Source organism: Pan paniscus, chromosome 10 (genome assembly GCF_029289425.2).
Source record: "Pan paniscus chromosome 10, NHGRI_mPanPan1-v2.0_pri, whole genome shotgun sequence".
Taxonomy (NCBI): domain Eukaryota; kingdom Metazoa; phylum Chordata; class Mammalia; order Primates; family Hominidae; genus Pan; species Pan paniscus.
Genome location: NC_073259.2, coordinates 12148219 through 12168228, shown reverse-complemented (window position 1 = coordinate 12168228; position 20010 = coordinate 12148219). Strand labels below are relative to the sequence as shown.

General features: G+C 48.2%; 1 protein-coding gene across 28 annotated transcripts in view; it reads left to right on the top strand.

Moving 5' to 3' along the window:
• The window catches only part of CHD4 (chromodomain helicase DNA binding protein 4), a 44579-nt gene that overhangs the window by 8320 nt on the left and 16249 nt on the right, over positions 1-20010 (top strand). For 11 of the 28 annotated variants that reach the window (XM_055095294.2, XM_063593301.1, XM_055095295.2 and 8 more), the window contains 23 exons: positions 3603-3724; positions 3925-4140; positions 4334-4452; positions 4571-4812; positions 5048-5175; positions 5432-5567; positions 5706-5884; positions 6089-6328; positions 7676-7879; positions 8003-8208; positions 10218-10349; positions 10922-11018; positions 11701-11892; positions 12735-12935; positions 13123-13260; positions 13534-13655; positions 13782-13955; positions 14291-14432; positions 14523-14654; positions 14765-14882; positions 17925-18049; positions 18398-18635; positions 18788-18963. In XM_055095294.2, the coding sequence (XP_054951269.1) occupies positions 3603-3724; positions 3925-4140; positions 4334-4452; positions 4571-4812; positions 5048-5175; positions 5432-5567; positions 5706-5884; positions 6089-6328; positions 7676-7879; positions 8003-8208; positions 10218-10349; positions 10922-11018; positions 11701-11892; positions 12735-12935; positions 13123-13260; positions 13534-13655; positions 13782-13955; positions 14291-14432; positions 14523-14654; positions 14765-14882; positions 17925-18049; positions 18398-18635; positions 18788-18963 (3779 nt within the window). The remainder of the gene's footprint in view (positions 1-3602; positions 3725-3924; positions 4141-4333; positions 4453-4570; positions 4813-5047; positions 5176-5431; positions 5568-5705; positions 5885-6088; positions 6329-7675; positions 7880-8002; positions 8209-10217; positions 10350-10921; positions 11019-11700; positions 11893-12734; positions 12936-13122; positions 13261-13533; positions 13656-13781; positions 13956-14290; positions 14433-14522; positions 14655-14764; positions 14883-17924; positions 18050-18397; positions 18636-18787; positions 18964-20010) is intronic. The other 17 variants (XM_008973715.5, XM_055095297.2, XM_014347054.4 and 14 more) reach the window with 3 other exon arrangements.

Here is a 20010-nt window from a genome sequence, read left to right as displayed (position 1 = left end):
TGCCTCCTGGGCACGGAGATGCCAGCTTGCTGCACTCTGTCTTGAGGAATGCTCTGCAGTTCCCAGTTGAGGGAGCTCTCTGGGCTGGCAGGCATTACCTGGTGTGTGGGTCCTCGGAGGAATGCAGGTAGCTGGGACCCCTGGAGGCTTGTGGTGGTGGTGGTGGAGGGGGGCGTTGAGGATTCTGTTTGAAAGACCAGCCGGGCATCTGTGCTAGTAGGATCCTGTGGTTGCTGCTGTGGAAAGGAAAGAGGGAGTGCTGGTTACACTCTATCTGATTATTTTTAGCTTCTGATCGGTTACCGGTTTTCTGTGCCGTCTGAACTGTGTGAAGTTTGAATCGCGCTCCTCAGCAAGATCTGGAGTGCTTTTAGCCAGGCAGATTGCTGGAATGTTTTGAGTGGGGAAGTGATGGGGGCTCGGGGAGGATGTAATAGCCTAGTGAAGAGGGGGAAAAGAAGGGAGGGCACTCCTCCTCCTGGTGAGTGGACATAATTTTGGCTTTTTTCCTAGTGGCTTCTGTCTCTACGAGGTAGCCTGCGGTTTAGGCTGGCAGTGTGAAGTGTCTGTGTAGGTGTGCTAGGGGTTGCGCTATCTGTGTTTTGGGGTGGCTTCATGAACTGGCCAAACCCGTATGGTTGTAACCACCCTGCCTGATTGGGGGAACTGTTGTCTATCCTCAAATGATGGTTGATGTCATGCTCCTAAGCAGATGTCTTTCTCTTCTGTGTCCTTTTTCAGAGCCCCTAGCTATGTCACCTACTCGTCTCCTTGACCTTCATGTTTTCTAGTTTAATTTTTTTTTCTACATGTCATTTTTTTATTCCTTCTGCTTCTAGTTTTCTTCTCATTCTGGAGCCTGCTGATCCTGTTTTTGTTTCTCATCCAGCATCATTCACTTCTGCCTTCTCTCTTCTTAGCTTCAGTGGAAGTTGAGGTGGTCTGGGAGAGACGCTTTCACATTTGGCACTTTATAAGTTGGAATTCTTCACTTCAACCTGAGGCCATTTAGGAGAGGGGTTAGTGTTGTCATGGAGTCTGGGCTGTTGGGATGAGAAACTTGGTTTCATCCTTGTGTAGAGTAGGGGGCAGATTTCCATGCCCTTGCCCAAGGTGAGGGCAGAGTTGTGGTGCTGGTAAGGGGACCCTGTCCTTCTGAGAGGGGCATGAGAAACAGTAGTGCTGCCTAAACATTCTGGGTTCCACATCTTGGCCTCCCATTGGCCACTTGGGCCGGGGCTGCCTTTCATGTTGACCGGGAGCTGCGCAGGAGCTGTGAACTCTGTCCTGAGCTGTAGCATGACCCACTTTTTCCACTTGCCACACCCCATTCCTGTCCCTTTCCTAAATCTTCTCTATATCTCAGTAAGTTTGCGGTTTGCCATTTCAGCATATTATTTGCCTGAGAAGTTTGGGGGCTCCACGTGCATGGAAGGATGTCCCCTTTGCCTCCATGGGTTGTCTTTGTCTCCACTTCAGCTTTTATGGGGGTGGTGAGATGTAGCTGATGGGGGTTGGGGGTTGACTTGGGGATTGGTGGGGAAAAGTCCTTAAGAAAATGATTCTTTCTGGTGAAATCCAGGCTGATGTTCCATTCCCAAGGGGGAATGGGAGGGGCTTTCTTGTGCCTGGTCTTATTCTGGGCTGAGAAGCAGGGAGGCTGATGGTGCTTTGTCCAGCCTAATATCTCATTCCCTAGTATCTGTCTAGCTCAGGAAGTGGGGAGCCAGAGACATTTTAGGGCTAATTTTGGGGGTTAAGAGCTAAGAACATGTCAGGGATTGAAGGAGGGATATTACTTTCTCTTTTATTTTTGAGATGGGGTCTCACTCTGTCGCCAAGGTTGGAGTGCAGTGGTGCGATCTTGGCTCACTGCAACCTCCGCCTCCCGGGCTCAAGCGATTCTCCTGCCTCAGCCTCCTGAGTAGCTGGGATTACAGGCACCCACCACCATGCCTGGCTAATTTTTGTTTTTTTAGTAGAGACAGGGTTTCACCATGTTGGCCAAGCTGGTTTCGAACTGACCTCAAATGATCTGCCCGCCTCAGCCTCCCAGAGTGCTGCGATTACAGGCATGAGCCATTGCACCCGGCTGGGATATTCTCTTCTACCACTGTCTAGGTCCTGCTCTGTTTTTTTGTGCAGACATTCCCATATGTTGGATAGGAATCTGGGTGGGAGTGGTGAGGAAGCTGAGCTTCAGAGACTTCTTGTGGGCCTCCATTCCTCAAACTAAATCTTTTGGTCATCAGAAATTTGGGGAGAAGGTTGTATGCGCTGACCACAAGTCCACTGAGCCTTTGTTAAATCTCAGCTCTGATGATTGAAAAAATAATTATGATTGAGGGAGTGATCGAGTTCTTCTCTTAGTATTACCTTCATGTTTGTCTCGCTTTCCTTGGGTTTCCTTGCTTAGGATGTTAGGGTGGGCTCTTGTGAACTGTTGTCATCCCAGAGTAGGTGGCATTTGGACCTGGGGCCAGGTAATTTGGGGAGGCTTCTATGAGGGCAGTCTCCCCCACTCCCACCGCCCCACCTCTCTCAAACCTACCCCCTCCCCTGCCACTTCCTGTCTGTCCTATGTTGGCAGCTGGGTGCCCTGGGCTGGCTTCTGCGGTCAGGAGCCATTTTCCCTCTCCTCAGTGGGTGAGGCACTCCCTTCTTCTCTCCACTCCTTTCTCTACCCACCCCCCTTTGGGCGGGGGTGGCTTGGGAAGAGGGAGAGAGGAGAGAGGAGGGAGGAGGGAGTCGGAGCTGGTGTGAATGTCTGTTACAAAGGAAGCTGCCTCCTGGTCTTCTCTGTGTCCCTTCCCACCTATCCTTGCCCAGGAGCTTTCAGTCTTACCCAGGCTTTGTGTGTGCCTCCAGCCAGGGGAGGAGGTGGAGCCAGATGGGAGGAGGCTTGCTGGGGGGCGGGTGCAGGGGAGGTGGTGACAGCTGGGCTGATTCGGGCCCCTAGGGAGAAGAGGCTGCTGACCCAGGAGAAGCTGAGGAGGAACATTAGGGTTGGAGATGGGGAAAGGAAATTGTGTTTTAGAAGCGGGCATGAGATTGGGCTGGCACCTGAACCTAGGACTTGGAGGTTCTGGTTAATTTGAGCAGTGATGACTTCAAAGTGGTTAGAGAAGGGTGTGGTTTCCGAGACCCCTGAACTGATCCTGTTCTGGGAAGGTATATTCTATAGTTTTTGCCTTCTGAGTAGGATCTTTCATTCTCATTCCCTGGTTTATAGAATAACTTGGTGGCCAGTTACAGGAGGCCTAAATCTAGTTCTCTTACTTGGTGAACTCTGAGCAGCTCAGTTCAGCTGTACTGGTGAACATCTAGAGGACTGGTAGGAACGGGAGAGAGGAGGCAGGGGTCTGGACAGCTGCCCGAGGTGGGCCTGGTCTGGCCTGGCAGGCCTATTTCGGGTATATACAGCTCTCTCTTTGTCTGTTTTTGTCCTGGGTATCAGCTTCCTTCTGTACAGAGTATAGCAGTTCTCTTCAGAGGAATCTGGGACAAGAGGTGGGGAATAAAGTCTAAAGCCTCTGGATTAGGGCCTAACCTTTTGCTATTGATCTTTTCCCTGCCTACCACTCTTTGCCAAATATATGTAGAAAATGAAGAGGACCCAGAAGAGGATTTGTCAGAAACAGAGACTCCAAAGCTCAAGAAGAAGAAAAAGCCTAAGAAACCTCGGGACCCTAAAATCCCTAAGAGCAAGCGCCAAAAAAAGGAGGTGAGTGGGTGACTGAATGTTACGGGGAATCAGAGGAAGAAGGGAGGAGCTCTGAGAAGGGTTGAAGGGCTGAGGGCATTTGTTTCTTTCTCAGGAGTGGTGGGCCATGTTCTGGGGATGAGCCTCAGGGCTGTCCTGAGGTCAGCATGTGTGTAGCATGTGTGTGTCTGTCTCCCTCTTCCCCCCTTGCCCTGCTCCAGCGTATGCTCTTATGCCGGCAGCTGGGGGACAGCTCTGGGGAGGGGCCAGAGTTTGTGGAGGAGGAGGAAGAGGTGGCTCTGCGCTCAGACAGTGAGGGCAGCGACTATACTCCTGGCAAGAAGAAGAAGAAGAAGCTTGGACCTAAGAAAGAGAAGAAGAGCAAATCCAAGCGGAAGGAGGAGGAGGAGGAGGATGATGATGATGATGATTCAAAGGTGCCTGGACCTCCATCCTCTTCTTTGTACTGTTAAACTTTTGTCCTTTTGTTTCCTAGACACCTTACTGCCCTTTAGAACACTTTCTCTTCTTTTCCTCTTAACTCTGTTACTCTGATTTTTCCACACAAATTTGCTTAGCAAGTGTGGGCACTAGGTGGCAGGTACTTACTTGACTTTGCTCTTTCTGCAGGAGCCTAAATCATCTGCTCAGCTCCTGGAAGACTGGGGCATGGAAGACATTGACCACGTGTTCTCAGAGGAGGATTATCGAACCCTCACCAACTACAAGGCCTTCAGCCAGTTTGTCAGGTAAAACAGAAGGGGTTTGGGGAAGGGGGAGGAGAATCTTTCTGTTATCTCTTCTTACTTCTCTTTCTTTCTTTTATTCTTAAACCTTTCCCTCTGCTCTTGTGCATTTCTCCACCAGACCCCTCATTGCTGCCAAAAATCCCAAGATTGCTGTCTCCAAGATGATGATGGTTTTGGGTGCAAAATGGCGGGAGTTCAGTACCAATAACCCCTTCAAAGGCAGTTCTGGGGCATCGGTGGCAGCTGCGGCAGCAGCAGCGGTAGCTGTGGTGGAGAGCATGGTGACAGCCACTGAGGTTGCACCACCACCTCCCCCTGTGGAGGTGCCTATCCGCAAGGCCAAGACCAAGGAGGGCAAAGGTGAAATGGGGTTCACATGGGAGTGGGGGTGTCTAGTGTGGGCTTAAGATGTCAAAGACAGCATGGGAATGCTGGTCTGTCAGCCCTAAGGTAGGAGATAGGAGGGAGGAATGAGTCTTGGATTTTGGAGGGAAATTTGGGAATCTGAATGTGGGGAAGCAAGCTTAGGTGGAGAAGATTTTATTTTCCCCATCTTTGGTCTTGTGGTATATATTTGGATATATCCTGATTTTAGGTCCCAATGCTCGGAGGAAGCCCAAGGGCAGCCCTCGTGTACCTGATGCCAAGAAGCCTAAACCCAAGAAAGTAGCTCCCCTGAAAATCAAGCTGGGAGGTTTTGGTTCCAAGCGTAAGAGATCCTCGGTGAGAGCCCAGCCCATCGCTTTAGGGAGGGTGCCATGTCTAATAGAAAGGATGTGACCTTCTATCAGAACCTGTCCTTCATAGTAGGCACACTAGAATGTGGGGCGTTTCCCACAGAACAAGATGAGACTAGGCTCCCTGTATAACGGTGCTTGCTGGGATTCTGGTGTCCCCAGTGAGAGAGTACTCCCCTCTCTGCCACTCTGTCCTTCCCCTTGGCTTGAACGTCTAACCTTATTCTTTTTCATCCTGCCAGAGTGAGGATGATGACTTAGATGTGGAATCTGACTTCGATGATGCCAGTATCAATAGCTATTCTGTTTCTGATGGTTCCACCAGCCGTAGTAGCCGCAGCCGCAAGAAACTCCGAACCACTAAAAAGAAAAAGAAAGGTGTGTTTCTCTTCTGTATATTTGTGACGGGATGAGGTGGGAGTGATTGGGGTAGAATCTCCCTAAGGAGATAGAGGTCGGGGGGTGGGGGGAGGTAGTTTTTTTCCAATAACTGGGCTTTCCCTCTTCCTTGCCCAGGCGAGGAGGAGGTGACTGCTGTGGATGGTTATGAGACAGACCACCAGGACTATTGCGAGGTGTGCCAGCAAGGCGGTGAGATCATCCTGTGTGATACCTGTCCCCGTGCTTACCACATGGTCTGCCTGGATCCCGACATGGAGAAGGCTCCCGAGGGCAAGTGGAGCTGCCCACACTGCGTGAGTGTCTGGCCATTGTGGCCCCTTGGAACCCATGAGAAGAAGGGTGGGACAGTAAAGCTCTTCGGGGCCTGGATGGAAATGGAAATGATGGTGCTGCGGGTTGTGAGCTTTGGGAAGCATTCAAAGGAATGATGGGCACTGGCTTCAGACTGCGGTGGGCGGGTGGGGGTAATAATCTGAATCTGTGGTCCTTTACTGCAGGAGAAGGAAGGCATCCAGTGGGAAGCTAAAGAGGACAATTCGGAGGGTGAGGAGATCCTGGAAGAGGTTGGGGGAGACCTCGAAGAGGAGGATGACCACCATATGGAATTCTGCCGGGTCTGCAAGGATGGTGGGGAACTGCTCTGCTGTGATACCTGTCCTTCTTCCTACCACATCCACTGCCTGAATCCCCCACTTCCAGAGATCCCCAACGGTGAATGGCTCTGTCCCCGTTGTACGGTGAGTGACTGATCTCAGCCGGGGCAAAAAATGTGGAAAGTGTAGTCTTTTCTATGTAGGCTATTGTGAGGCTGGGGTGCAGGAGAGGAACTATGAGCTTTTCAGCCCTGAGAAAGGTATTCTCCTTCATCCTATAGTGTTGGGATACTTTTGTCCTGGGAAAATATAGGACTAACTTCAAACTGAGGAGTTGATGTTTTGCCAGCTCTCTTAAGAGGAGATGAAGCAGTGTTCTTCTAGCTGAGAACATTTGTCCCTGTGTTGACACCCTGCCTCAGGGTCTTGGTAGCTTACAATGTTTTCAATTTTTTTGTTAAAAATTTTTTTTTTTTGGAGACAGGGTCTCATTCTGTCATCCAGGCTAGAGTGTAGTGGTGCAGTCATAGCTCATTGCAGCCTCCAACTCTTGGGCTCAAGTGATCCTCCTATCTCAGCCTCTTGCTGAGTAGCTAGGAGTACTGGTGCATGCCACCACATCCAGCTAATTAAAAAAAAAAAATCTCTGTTGAGACAGGGTCTCACTATGTTGCCCAGGCTGGTCTTGAACTCCTGGTCTGAAACCATTCTGCTCCCTTGTCCTCCTTAAGTGCTGGCATTACAGGTGTTTACCACCATGCCAGCCAGTTTAGAGTGTTTAATAGGGCCACTTACTGCTTTAGATTGCTTAAGGGAGGAATTCTGTGCTCTAAGTCTGTTGATTTCCTGATTGTTCTGGCTTATTGTTAAAGTCTAACTACTGGCTCTGTTAAGCAGATAGGAGTGATGGTGGCACGCAAATCCTGGACGATGTCCAGAAATGGAGAGGGAATTCTATTACAGGTTGAGCACCCTAATCCAAAAATGTGAAATCCAGAATACTCCCGGTCCCAAGCATTTCACATGAGGGGTCCTCAACCTGTATTTTCTCCCTGGAGGAGTCCTGGGATTAGATTTTATTTGAAATGAGATCTTTTTTTATTTTTTTGAGATGGAGTCTTGCTCTGTCCCCCAGGCTGGAGTGCAGTGGGGCAATCTTGGCTCACTGCAAGCTCTGCCTCCCAGGTTCAAGTGATTCTCCTGCCTCAGACTCGCAAGTAGCTGGGACTACAGGCGCGTGCCACCACACCCAGCTAATTTTTGTATTTTTAGTAGAGACGGGGTTTCACCATGTTAGCTAGGATGGTCTCGATCTCTTGACCTCGTGATCTGCCCGCCTCGGCCTCCCAAGGTGCTGGGATTTCAGGCATGAGCCACTGCTCCAGGTCTGAAATGAGATCTGAATAGTCCTTTGATGAAGTTGAGACTGTGGGCTGTCCCTTCTCCTCCCATGGTTATGATTTGAGATTAAGTTGTCTCTTTTTCTCTCAGTGTCCAGCTCTGAAGGGCAAAGTGCAGAAGATCCTAATCTGGAAGTGGGGTCAGCCACCATCTCCCACACCAGTGCCTCGGCCTCCAGATGCTGATCCCAACACGCCCTCCCCAAAGCCCTTGGAGGGGCGGCCAGAGCGGCAGTTCTTTGTGAAATGGCAAGGCATGTCTTACTGGCACTGCTCCTGGGTTTCTGAACTGCAGGTAAGTTTAGGATAGTCTGGAGATGTAGGGGCTACGATGAAGAGGATAGTGACAAAAGAGCCTTGTGGATAGAAGGAATGAACACAGCTTCTTGGTGGCTGATTTTCTCTTTCCGCTCAAAAGCTGGAGCTGCACTGTCAGGTGATGTTCCGAAACTATCAGCGGAAGAATGATATGGATGAGCCACCTTCTGGGGACTTTGGTGGTGATGAAGAGAAAAGCCGAAAGCGAAAGAACAAGGACCCTAAATTTGCAGAGATGGAGGAACGCTTCTATCGCTATGGGATAAAACCCGAGTGGATGATGATCCACCGAATCCTCAACCACAGGTACCAGCTGAGCACACGGGAGACAGGCAGTCTCCGTGGGAGAGTCCTGCTAAAGAGATTGGGAAAATGGCTGTTACCAGTAACTTAGACTTGGAAGACACTGTTTTTTTTTGTTTGTTTGTTTTTTTTGAGACAGAGTCTCACTCTGTGCCCAGGCTGGAGTGCAGTGGCGTGATCTTGGCTCACTGCAACCTCTGCCTCCCAGATTCAAGTGATTATCCTGCTTCAGCCTCCTGAGAAGCTGGGACTACAGGCGCAAGCCACCATGCCCAGCTAATTTTTTGTATTTTTAGTAGAGACGGGTTTTCACCACATTGGGCAGGATGGTCTGGATCTCTTGACCTCAGGTGAAAGTGTTGGGATTACAGACGTGAGCCTCCACACCCAGTTGTTTGTTTTTTTGAGATGGAGTCTTGCTCTGTTGCCCAGGCTGGAGTGTAGTGGTGCAACCTCGGGCTCCTGGGCTCAAGCGAATCTCCTGCCTCAGCCTCCCCAGTAGCTGGGCATAGGCACCCACCACCATTCCTGGCTAATTTTTGTATTTTTAGTAGAGACAGGGTTTTCACTCTGTTGGCCAGGCTGGTCTTGAACTCGTGACCTCAGGTGATCTGCCTGCCTTGGCCTCCCTAAGTGCTAGGATTAACAGGCATTAGCCACCACGCTCAGCCTTATATATTTATTTTGAGACAAATTTTAGCTGTGTTGCCCAGGCTTGAGTGTAGTGTCGTGATCACTGCTCATAGCTGTCCCAAACTCCTGGGCTCAAGCAATCTGTCTGCTTCAGCTTCCCAAAGTGTTAGAATTACAGGCGTGAGCTACTGCGCCTGACACTTTATGTTATTATTTTTATTTATTTTTTTTTTATTATTGTTTTTTTTTGAGACAGACTTGTCACCCAGGCTGGAGTGCAGTGGCGTGATCTTGGCTCACTGCAAGCTCTGCCTCCTGGTTTCACGCCATTTTCCTGCCTCAGCCTCCCGAGTAGCTGGGACTACAGGCCATCGCCACCACGCCTGGCTAATTTTTTTTTTTTTTGTATTTTTAGTAGAGACAGGATTTCACTGTGTTAGCCAGGATGGTCTTGATCGCCTGACCTTGTGATCCGCTCGCCGCCTCCTTCCAAAGTGCTGGGATTACAGGCGTGAGCCGCCGCACTCGGCCTATTTATTTATTTATTTATTATATTTTTTGAGACAGAGTCTTGCTCTGTGGCCCAGCCTGGAGTGCAGTGGTATGATCTAAGCTCACTGCAACCTCCGCCTCTCAGGCTCAAGTGATTCTCTGCCTCAGCCTCCAGAGTAGCTGGGATTACAGGCGTGTGCCACCACGCCTGCCTAATTTTTTTTTTTGAAATGGAGTCTCGTTCTGTCGCCCAGGCTGGAGTGCAGTGGCGCAATCTCAGCTTGCTGCAACCTCCGCCGCCCGGGTTCAAGCAATTCTCCTGCTTCAGCTTCCCGAGTAGCTGGGATTACAGTCACCTGCCACCATGCCCGGCTAATTTTTGCATTTTTAGTAGAGACGGGGTTTCACCATGCTGGCCAGACTGGTCTCGAACTCCCGACCTCAGGTGATCCGCCTGCCTTGGCCTCCCAAAGTGCTGGGATTATAGGCGTGAGCCACCGCGCCTGGCCTGACGCCTGGCTAATTTTTTTTTTTTTTTAGTAGAGACGGGTTTCGCCATGTTGGCCTGGCTGGTCTTGAGCTCCTGGCCTCAAGCGATCTGCCTGCCTCAGCTTCCCAAAGTGCTGGGATTACAGGCGTGAGCCACTGCACCCGGCCAACACTCTATGTTAATTATTAACTGACTGAATTCTGGTGTTTGAGCTCTAGGAAAGTATAAATTAGAGATAATTTTTGGTCAGAGACTGGTATAGTAGAGGCTCTGAAAACGTGTGATCTGTGGCATACCTAGAGGTCTGGTGTGAAACAAACGGTATTGCCAGTTTTTGAGAGGAAGTGAGGAGGGTTGCCTTTTCTGGCTCTGAGGGTTTTCTCTCCTGGACTTGCAGTGTGGACAAGAAGGGCCACGTCCACTACTTGATCAAGTGGCGGGACTTACCTTACGATCAGGCTTCTTGGGAGAGTGAGGATGTGGAGATCCAGGATTACGACCTGTTCAAGCAGAGCTATTGGAATCACAGGTGAGTGATTTTGGGTGAGGCATAGAGTTGTTTCTTTTTTTTTTTTTTGAGATGGAGTCTTGCTCTGTCACCAAGCTGTAGTGCAGTGGCGTGATCTTGACTCACTGCAACCTCCGACTTCCTGGTTCAAATGATTCTCCTGCCTTAGCCTCCTGAGTAGCTGGGATTATTTGCATACGCCACCACACCTAGCTGATTTTTTTTTTTTTTTTTTGAGACGAAGTCTTGCTCCTGTCCCCCAGGCTGGAGTGCAATGGTGCGATCGTGGCTCGCTGCAGCCTCCGCCTCCTGGGTTCAAGCGATTCTCCTGCCTCAGTCTCCCGAGTAGCTGAGATTACAGGCGTCTGCCACCATGCCCAGCTAATTTTTGTATTTTTAGTAGAGACGGAGTTTCACCATGTTGGCCAGGCTGGTCTCGATCTCCTGACCTCAGGTGATCCGCCCGTCTCAGCCTCCCAAAGTGCTGGCCTCCCAAAATGCTGGGATTACAGGTGTGAGCCACTGCGCCTGGCCAAGTTGTTTCTTCTATAGAAAAGGATTTTGGGCAGCTGTGTGATGTCTTTCTTCTTTAGGGAGTTAATGAGGGGTGAGGAAGGCCGACCAGGCAAGAAGCTCAAGAAGGTGAAGCTTCGGAAGTTGGAGAGGCCTCCAGAAACGCCAACAGTTGATGTGAGTGGGGGTGGAAGGGACTGTAGTTTGTTGGGTAGGACAATGTATGTTTGCTGCAGTCTAATGATGGTACTCTTAAGTAATGAAATGCGGATAGTAACTTTGTAGCTGAGATTACTTCACAAAGTCGGCTTCCCCACTTCTCCACATCTCTATATATCAGAAAGCACTAGGATTACTTTCTTCTTTTGTCATCAGAAAAAAAAAAGGAGGTATATTTTGAATGATTGAAGAAGTGTTATCTGGGGGGAGGGGCCACATAGCCTAGCTTTTATGAACTTACATTGGAATCTGGCTTAATTCAGGCTCAGTTCCTCTGGGTTTTGTTTGTACAGTGTAATTTGAGGGTGATTAAAGTTAAAAAGATGAATCTAAGAGGGACATAACGATTATTTACCTGGTGGATCCTGACTACTAGAATTATTGTATTGGTAGGGAGTCTGTGATGTGCTTTTCCTCAGTGATCTGTAGGATCAAAATCAGGTCTGGTTAAGCCCTGTTTCCTGGAGGACCCTAAACTGAATATGAAATTGCAGTAATCATAGGGGATCTCTTCCCTCAGAATTTTCTGTAGCTCTTCCCCAAGAGGATCCGTGAAGACTAGTGAGGAGGAAGCAGCTGCTGTATTAGGGGAGGAGGGGAGTTCCTTGCCAGCTCTTGACTTCTCTGTTTCATCCTTCAGCCAACAGTGAAGTATGAGCGACAGCCAGAGTACCTGGATGCTACAGGTGGAACCTTGCACCCCTATCAAATGGAGGGCCTGAATTGGTTACGCTTCTCCTGGGCTCAGGGCACTGACACCATCTTGGCTGATGAGATGGGCCTTGGGAAAACTGTACAGACAGCAGTCTTCCTGTATTCCCTTTACAAGGAGGTAAGGAAATCTGGGGTGGATAGTTTTTTGTGTGGGTGTTTTGTGTTTGAAGCCTTCACTTACACTGAGTAGAGAGAGAAGGGAATAAAAAAATTGGTCTCTGACCTTCAAGAACACTGTGGATAATAGATAAACACATGTACACATGTGTTTAGTAGATAGTAGATAAATGTGATAGTGGATAAACACATGTACACAGCGGAAGATTTGAGGGCATGGAGCCCTGGGTAGGATTAGCAGTGGGTCCATAGAGTATCAGTTCTAGGGGAATGATTGTGTGTTGAGGGAAGTAGAACTATGAGTAGAATTAGTATGGAAAGGCTTGGCTGGACGCAGTGGCTCATACCTGTAATCCCAGCACTTTGGAAGCCCGAGGTTGGTGGATCACCTGAGGTCAGGAGTTCGAGACCAGCCTGACCAACATGGCGAAACCCCGTCTCTACTAAAAATACAAAATTAGCCGGATGTGGTGGTGCACGCCTGTAATCCCAGCTACTTGGGAGGCTGAGGCAGGAGAATCGCTTGAACCCGGGAGGTGGAGGTTGCAGTGAGCCGAGATTGCGCCATTGCACTCCAGCCTGGGCAACAAGAGTGAAACTCCGTCTCAGAAAAAAAGTATATAAAGACTTAATGGGAGAGGTAAGACTTGTAGTTATGGTGGGACCTTGGGTTTTTGGAAAGGAGTGGGCTGGGCACTTGTATAGAGGAAGGTGAGAACAGGAGCAGCAGTGCAGGTGTGTCAGTCCTTGGCTCAGCTTGAGGGGGCAGCAGGGTGGTGGGTGTTCGCTGGGGTTGCAGTGTGCTGGGGCCCTCAGTCCTGACTCTCCTCTTTTTTCTCAAAGGGTCATTCCAAAGGCCCCTTCCTAGTGAGCGCCCCTCTTTCTACCATCATCAACTGGGAGCGGGAGTTTGAAATGTGGGCTCCAGACATGTATGTCGTAACCTATGTGGGTGACAAGGACAGCCGTGCCATCATCCGAGAGAATGAGTTCTCCTTTGAAGACAATGCCATTCGTGGTGGCAAGAAGGCCTCCCGCATGAAGGTATCTCAGGGGAGGGAAGCCACCCTAGAGAAAGAGTTGTGGCTTCTGGCTTAGTTTACCTCCTTGTGATCTGGTCCCTGGTGAGGCAAAAGGGTAACCCTGGGAGGAGGAAAACATTCCATCAGTCTCCTGGTTGTGCTTACACAGAGGAACTGACTAGTAGTGACCAAGTTGCCTTCATGTGCAGAAAGAGGCATCTGTGAAATTCCATGTGCTGCTGACATCCTATGAATTGATCACCATTGACATGGCTATTTTGGGCTCTATTGATTGGGCCTGCCTCATCGTGGATGAAGCCCATCGGCTGAAGAACAATCAGTCTAAGGTGAGGGCTGAGGGAGGGATGTTGGAGCCCCCACTTTGGGTTTTTTCTAGTACTACCAATTCATTAAGGGGAAAACTTGTAGATGGAGAGGAGAGGGAAAAATTGTCTCTGCCTTCCTTCCTTGTATGTGACAGCCCTTGGTGGCCAGGCCTTTAAAAAGAATGTGAGGAGTGGGATGCTTAACTATTGGGCAGTGAAAAACTTGAAATTTTGTAGAGATTTGCTAGAGCTCTGTTTTCATTGGATTTCACCTTTCTCCATCTGCTTCACCAGTTCTTCCGGGTATTGAATGGTTACTCACTCCAGCACAAGCTGTTGCTGACTGGGACACCATTACAAAACAATCTGGAAGAGTTGTTTCATCTGCTCAACTTTCTCACCCCCGAGAGGTTCCAGTAAGTATGTGTTTATCTGTAATCGGCTCATAATTGTGCCTCTCATTCTTCCTGTTACCCATTTCCTGTATCACTTTTCTTTCTTCCTTTCTCCTCCAATAACTTTTTTCCTTTTTCTTTCTGAAGCAATTTGGAAGGTTTTTTGGAGGAGTTTGCTGACATTGCCAAGGAGGACCAGATAAAAAAACTGCATGACATGCTGGGGCCGCACATGTTGCGGCGGCTCAAAGCCGATGTGTTCAAGAACATGCCCTCCAAGACAGAACTAATTGTGCGTGTGGAGCTGAGCCCTATGCAGAAGTGAGTTGGGAGGGACAGAAGCAGACTCCATTGAGACATCTGCCAGTCTGCAGAGTGTTTCCTATTCCTCCCCCACTCAGCTTCAAGGCATCTGGTGACAGGAGCAAGCAAGGCCTGAAGAAACCTGATGCTAGGGCGCTGGAGCGCATAGTTCTTACTTATTTTAGGTTATACCTTTCCTTATTTAAAATGGTGGTGGTGGTAGTGCTTGTGCGTTAGGTGTCCTTAGTTCCAAAGTGGGATGTGTTGGAAGAAAGATCTCAGTTGTTGGCACTGCATTATTAGTCATTGAAAGGCTCTCAAGTCTAACCTGTCTTTCTACCTTGCCCATGTAGGAAATACTACAAGTACATTCTCACTCGAAATTTTGAAGCACTCAATGCCCGAGGTGGTGGCAACCAGGTGTCTCTGCTGAATGTGGTGATGGATCTTAAGAAGTGCTGCAACCATCCATACCTCTTCCCTGTGGCTGCAATGGTATGTAGTGCCATCTCCTGTTCCTCCCTGGGTTGGGTCTTCTCCATGTGGGCTTTCTTTTAATACTTTTTTCTTTGCATTTGTTCTCAGGAAGCCCCTAAGATGCCTAATGGCATGTATGATGGCAGTGCCCTAATCAGAGCATCTGGGAAATTATTGCTGCTGCAGAAAATGCTCAAGAACCTTAAGGAGGGTGGGCATCGTGTACTCATCTTTTCCCAGGTATCATGTGGACTGGGAGCTTTAGGGAACAGTCATAGACAACCCTTAGTGACCTAAGGAAAGGGATTACCATCTGACTCTTCCATAATTAAACCGTGCTTCTTTTGCAGATGACCAAGATGCTAGACCTGCTAGAGGATTTCTTGGAACATGAAGGTTATAAATACGAACGCATCGATGGTGGAATCACTGGGAACATGCGGCAAGAGGCCATTGACCGCTTCAATGGTGAGAGAGAAGGAGTTGTTTAGTTTCAGGAATCCTCATTTGCTTATATCTTTGGACTGTAACTTCATGTGCATCTCCTTTTCTGTGTAGTTCTTTTGGGACTTTGTCATTTGAGATGGAGTAAAGCTTTTGAATGTCTCAATTGGACGAATGTATTGGACTATTCCTAGGAGATTTTTTTCTTTTGGGGTATTTGTTCTTTCTGCTAGAAAGAAGAAAGCATTGTATCTCGAGGGCAAGCAAAGGGTCAGGACTTGTTCAAGCTCAAATAGCAAGTTACTAGCAGACTTGTCTGCCTCAGTAGACGCTACTAGGTTTTTTTTTTGTTTGTTTTTTGGTTTTTTTTTGAGATGGAGTCTTGCTCTGTCGCCCAGGCTGGAGTGCAGCGGCATGATCTCGGCTCACTGCAACCTCCGCCTCCCGGGTTCAAGCAGTTCTCTTGCCTCAGCCTCCCGAATAGCTGGGACTACAGGCGTGTGCCACCACGCCCAGCTAATTTTTGTATTTTTAGTAGAGATGTGGTTTCACCATGTTGGCCAAGATGGTCTCGATCTCCTGACCTCATGATCCGCCCACCTCGGCCTCCCAAAGCGCTGGGATTACAGGCACGAGCCACCACGCCCAGCCTGTTTTGTTTTGTTTATTCGAGATAAGGTCTCACTCTGTTGCCGAGGCTGGAGAGCAGTGGCACAATCATGGCTTACTACAGCCTGGACACACCCCCAGGCTCAAGTGATCCTGCTGCTTCAGCCTCTCAGCTAGCTGGGGCTATAGGCTTGATCCACTGTACCTAGCTAACTAGAAAACTTTTTTTGTAGAGATGGGGTCTTGCCATGTTGCCCAGGCTGATCACAAAGTTCTGGGCTCAAGCAATCCTCCTGCCTTGGCCTCCCAAAGTATTGAGATTATAGGCATAAGCCACTGTGCTCAGTATCACTACTCCTTGTTTAAAAAAAAAACTTTTTATTTTAATTTTAGACTTAGAAAAAAGTTGCAAAACAGCAGAGAGAGTTCATGTATACTGTTCAACTAGCTAGCTTCTCTTAATAATAACTTACGTAACTGCAGTACAATGATCAAAACTAGGAAATTAACATTGGTATTGTACTATAAATGACAGAACTTCAATGAATGTCACCAATTTTTCTTGATGTCTGTTTTCTGTTTCAGGATCCAATCCCAGGTCCCGTGTTCCATTTAGTTATTGTGCTTCCTGCTATCTGTGACATTTCTTTATTTTCTTATATGATACAGATTTTTTTTCTTCTTTGGGATGGAGTCTCACTCTGTTGCCCAGATTGGAGTGCAGTGGCTCGATCTTGACTCATTGCAACCTATGCCTCCTGGGTTCAAGCCAATACTCCTGTCTCAGCCTCCTGAGTAGCTGAGATTATGGGTGTGTGCCACCACAGGCCCAGCAGATTTTTGTATTTTTAGTAGAGACAGGGTTTCACCATGTTGGCCAGGCTGGTCTCGAACTCCTGACCTCAGGTGATCCGCCCGCCTCGGCCTCCCAAAGTGCTGGGATTACAGGTGTGAGCCACTGTTCCTGGTCAATATAGATACTTTTGATATGCACTGTTCAGTTATTTTGTAGAATGTCTCTAAGTTTGGGTTTGTGTGATGTTTTCTCTTGATTAGATTAGACATTCTGGGCAAGAATGCCACAGAGGTGATGATGTGTCCTTTTCTTTTTTTTTTTTGAGACAAAGTCTTGCTCTGTCACCAGGCTGGAGTGCAGTGGCCTGATTTTGGCTGACTGCAACCTCTGCCTCCCGGGTTCAAGCCATTCTGCTGCCTCAGCCTCCAGAGTAGCTGGGATTACGGGCACCTGCCACCACGCCCGGCTAATTTTTGTACTGTTAGTAGAGACAGGGTTTCACCATGTTGGCCAGGATGGTCTCGATCTCCTGACCTTGTGAACCACCCGCCTCAGCTTCCCAAAGTGCTGGGATTACAGGCGTGAGCCACCACGCCCAGTCGATGATGTGTCCTTTTCAGTTCATCATACTGGGGGACGGACATGATGTTCATATGTCCCCTTACTGGTAATGACTTGATCACTGGTTAAGGTGGTGCCTGCTGAGTTTCTGCAGTGTAAAGTTTCTATTGTTCCCATTCTGATTGATAAATAGCTTGAGGGAGATATTTGAGACTATGTCAGTGTCCTGTTTCTCCTTAAACTTTCACACTGATTTTAGTATTCGTCAGTGGACCTTGCTTACAATGATTATTACTGTGGTGTTTGCCTAATGAGGTTTTATATTCTGACATTCTTTTTTACTTCTGCCTCCTGGGTTCAAGCTATTCTCTTGCCTCAGCCTCCCGAGTAGCTGGGATTACAGGTGCCTGCCACCACGCCTGGCTAATTTTGTATTTTTAGTAGGCAGGGTTTCACCATGTTGGCCAGCTTAGTCTCGAACTCCTGACCACAGGTGATCTGCCCACCTCAGCCTCGCAAAGTGTTGGGGTTACAGGTGTGAGTCACTGCACCTGGCCTATTCTGACATTTTTCTATAAGAGTTAGAGTCTTGCTCTGTTGCCCAGGCTGGAGTGCAGTAGCACAGTCAGAGCTCATTATAACCTTGAACTCTTGGGCTCAAGTGATTCTCCTGCCTCAGCTTCCTGAGTAGCTGGGACTACAGGCGTGTGCCACCATTCCCAGCTAAATTTTTTTTTTTTTTTGAGATGGAGTTTCTCGCTCTGTTGCCCAGGCTAAAGTGCAGTGGTGCAGTCTCTGCTCACTGCAACCTCTGCCTACCAGGTTCAAGCGGTTCTCCTGCCTCAGCCTCCTGAGTAGCTGGGATTACAGGTGTATACCACCACGCCTGGCTAATTTTTGTATTTTTAGTAGAGACAGGGTTTCACCGTGTTGGCCAGGCTGGTCTCGAACTCCTGATGTCAAATGATCCACCTGCCTCTGCCTCCCAAAGTGCTGAGATTACAGGCATGAGCCACTGCCCCCGGCTTAATTTTTTAAACTACATTTATGAATTGGAATTTAGGAGGCACTTCTAATGGTGTTTTTGGTTCTTTTATTAGCACCGGGTGCTCAGCAGTTCTGCTTCTTGCTTTCCACTCGAGCTGGGGGCCTTGGAATCAATCTGGCCACTGCTGACACAGTTATTATCTATGACTCTGACTGGAACCCCCATAATGACATTCAGGTGAGCAGAGGCAGCAGGCAGCCTTAATAAGTAACATGTTATGCTAGAAAGGCATAGTGGCCTCTATGAGGGCTCCACCATCTGGAATTAGGTTTTTAAGTGAGAAACAACAGATTCTTTTTGTGTTGTTTACCTTATTGTAAGCCAGAGTTTGGTTAGCTGTGATCCTATTTTGAGTAACATGATAATAGAGGGTGGTGTCTGGAGGCAGGGGTGCAAAAGGAAGTTTCCTATGAATGTAGGCTGTGGACCTTGCCTTGTACTGAATTTAGAATATTATGTGGAAGTCAGGATAAGAGTGGCACCAGGAAAATACAATTTCTGGCTTTATTTCCTGTTCAACTCCAGGCCTTTAGCAGAGCTCACCGGATTGGGCAAAATAAAAAGGTAATGATCTACCGGTTTGTGACCCGTGCGTCAGTGGAGGAGCGCATCACGCAGGTGGCAAAGAAGAAAATGATGCTGACGCATCTAGTGGTGCGGCCTGGGCTGGGCTCCAAGACTGGATCTATGTCCAAACAGGAGCTTGATGATATCCTCAAATTTGGCACTGAGGAACTATTCAAGGATGAAGCCACTGATGGAGGTGAGTAGTCAAGAACTTGCGTTTTGGTGTGGGGCTTGGCCTTCTCTAAAGGTTAGGGAGAATCTTTGATACCAAGGGTCTTGTGGGACTTGCTTTTTCCACTGCAGCTGCTGAAACTGACTTTGGGGATATGGGCCCTTGATTTTTTATAGGAGGAGACAACAAAGAGGGAGAAGATAGCAGTGTTATCCACTACGATGATAAGGCCATTGAACGGCTGCTGGACCGTAACCAGGATGAGACTGAAGACACAGAATTGCAGGGCATGAATGAATATTTGAGCTCATTCAAAGTGGCCCAGTATGTGGTACGGGAAGAAGAAATGGGGGTGAGTATGAATCCAAGGCAATCCTGTGCTTGGTAATTGGTCTGAAAATTGGAATTGAGACCAAGGTGGTATTTGAGACAAGAGGAAAATATCTGTAGGCAAATTCTTATGTTGATGAATTGATCCTCTTCCTTTGAAAACAAAGCTGATAACATGACTAATCAGATTTTCATCTTTGCCTTGGTTGTCAGAAAACTTACAACCAAATATCATGCTCACAACAGTTATTTTGGCTCTTTACCAGAATGTCATTTTCTCTTATGTGTTTTATTAAACCTTACAAATGAAATTTTGAATGCTACCTCATCTCTCTAGAGAAAAGGCAGAAGATCCTAGGTAATCTATCTCTTTGTGTTTTCTGGTTTTTATTTAAGAGACAGGGTCTCTACCAGGTGCAGTGGCTCACATCTGTAATCCCAGCACTTTGGGAGGCCGAGGCAGGCAGATCACTTGAGGCCAGGAGTTTGAGACCAGCCTGGCCAACACGGTGAAACCCCGTTTCTACTAAAAATAAAAAAATTAGGCACGATGAAGCACACCTGTAGTCCCAGCTACTCGGGAGGCTGAGGCAGGAGAATTGCTTGAACCCAGGAGGCAGAGGTTGCAATGAGCTGAGATTGCGCCACTGCATTCCAGCCTGATGACAGAGCCAGACTGTGTTTGAAGAAAAACAACAACAAAAGAGACAGGGTCTTGCTCTGTCACCCAGGCTAGAGTGCAGTGGCACAATCATAGCTGAGTGCAACCTTAAACTCCTGGGCTGAAGAGTGACCCTAGTAGATGTGTGCTACCACACCTGGTTAATTTTTTAAATGTTTTTAGAGATGTCTTGCTATGTTGCCCAGGATGGTCTTGAACTCCTGGCCTTAAGCAGTCCTCCTGCCTTGACCTCCCAAAGTGCTGGAATTACAGGTGTTAGCCACCACACCAGGCCTCCTTGTGTATTTATTTATTTATTTATTTATTTATTTATTTATTTATTTTGAGATGGAATCTCACTCTCTCCCCCAGGCTGGAGTGCAGTGGTGCGATCTTGGCTCACTGCAA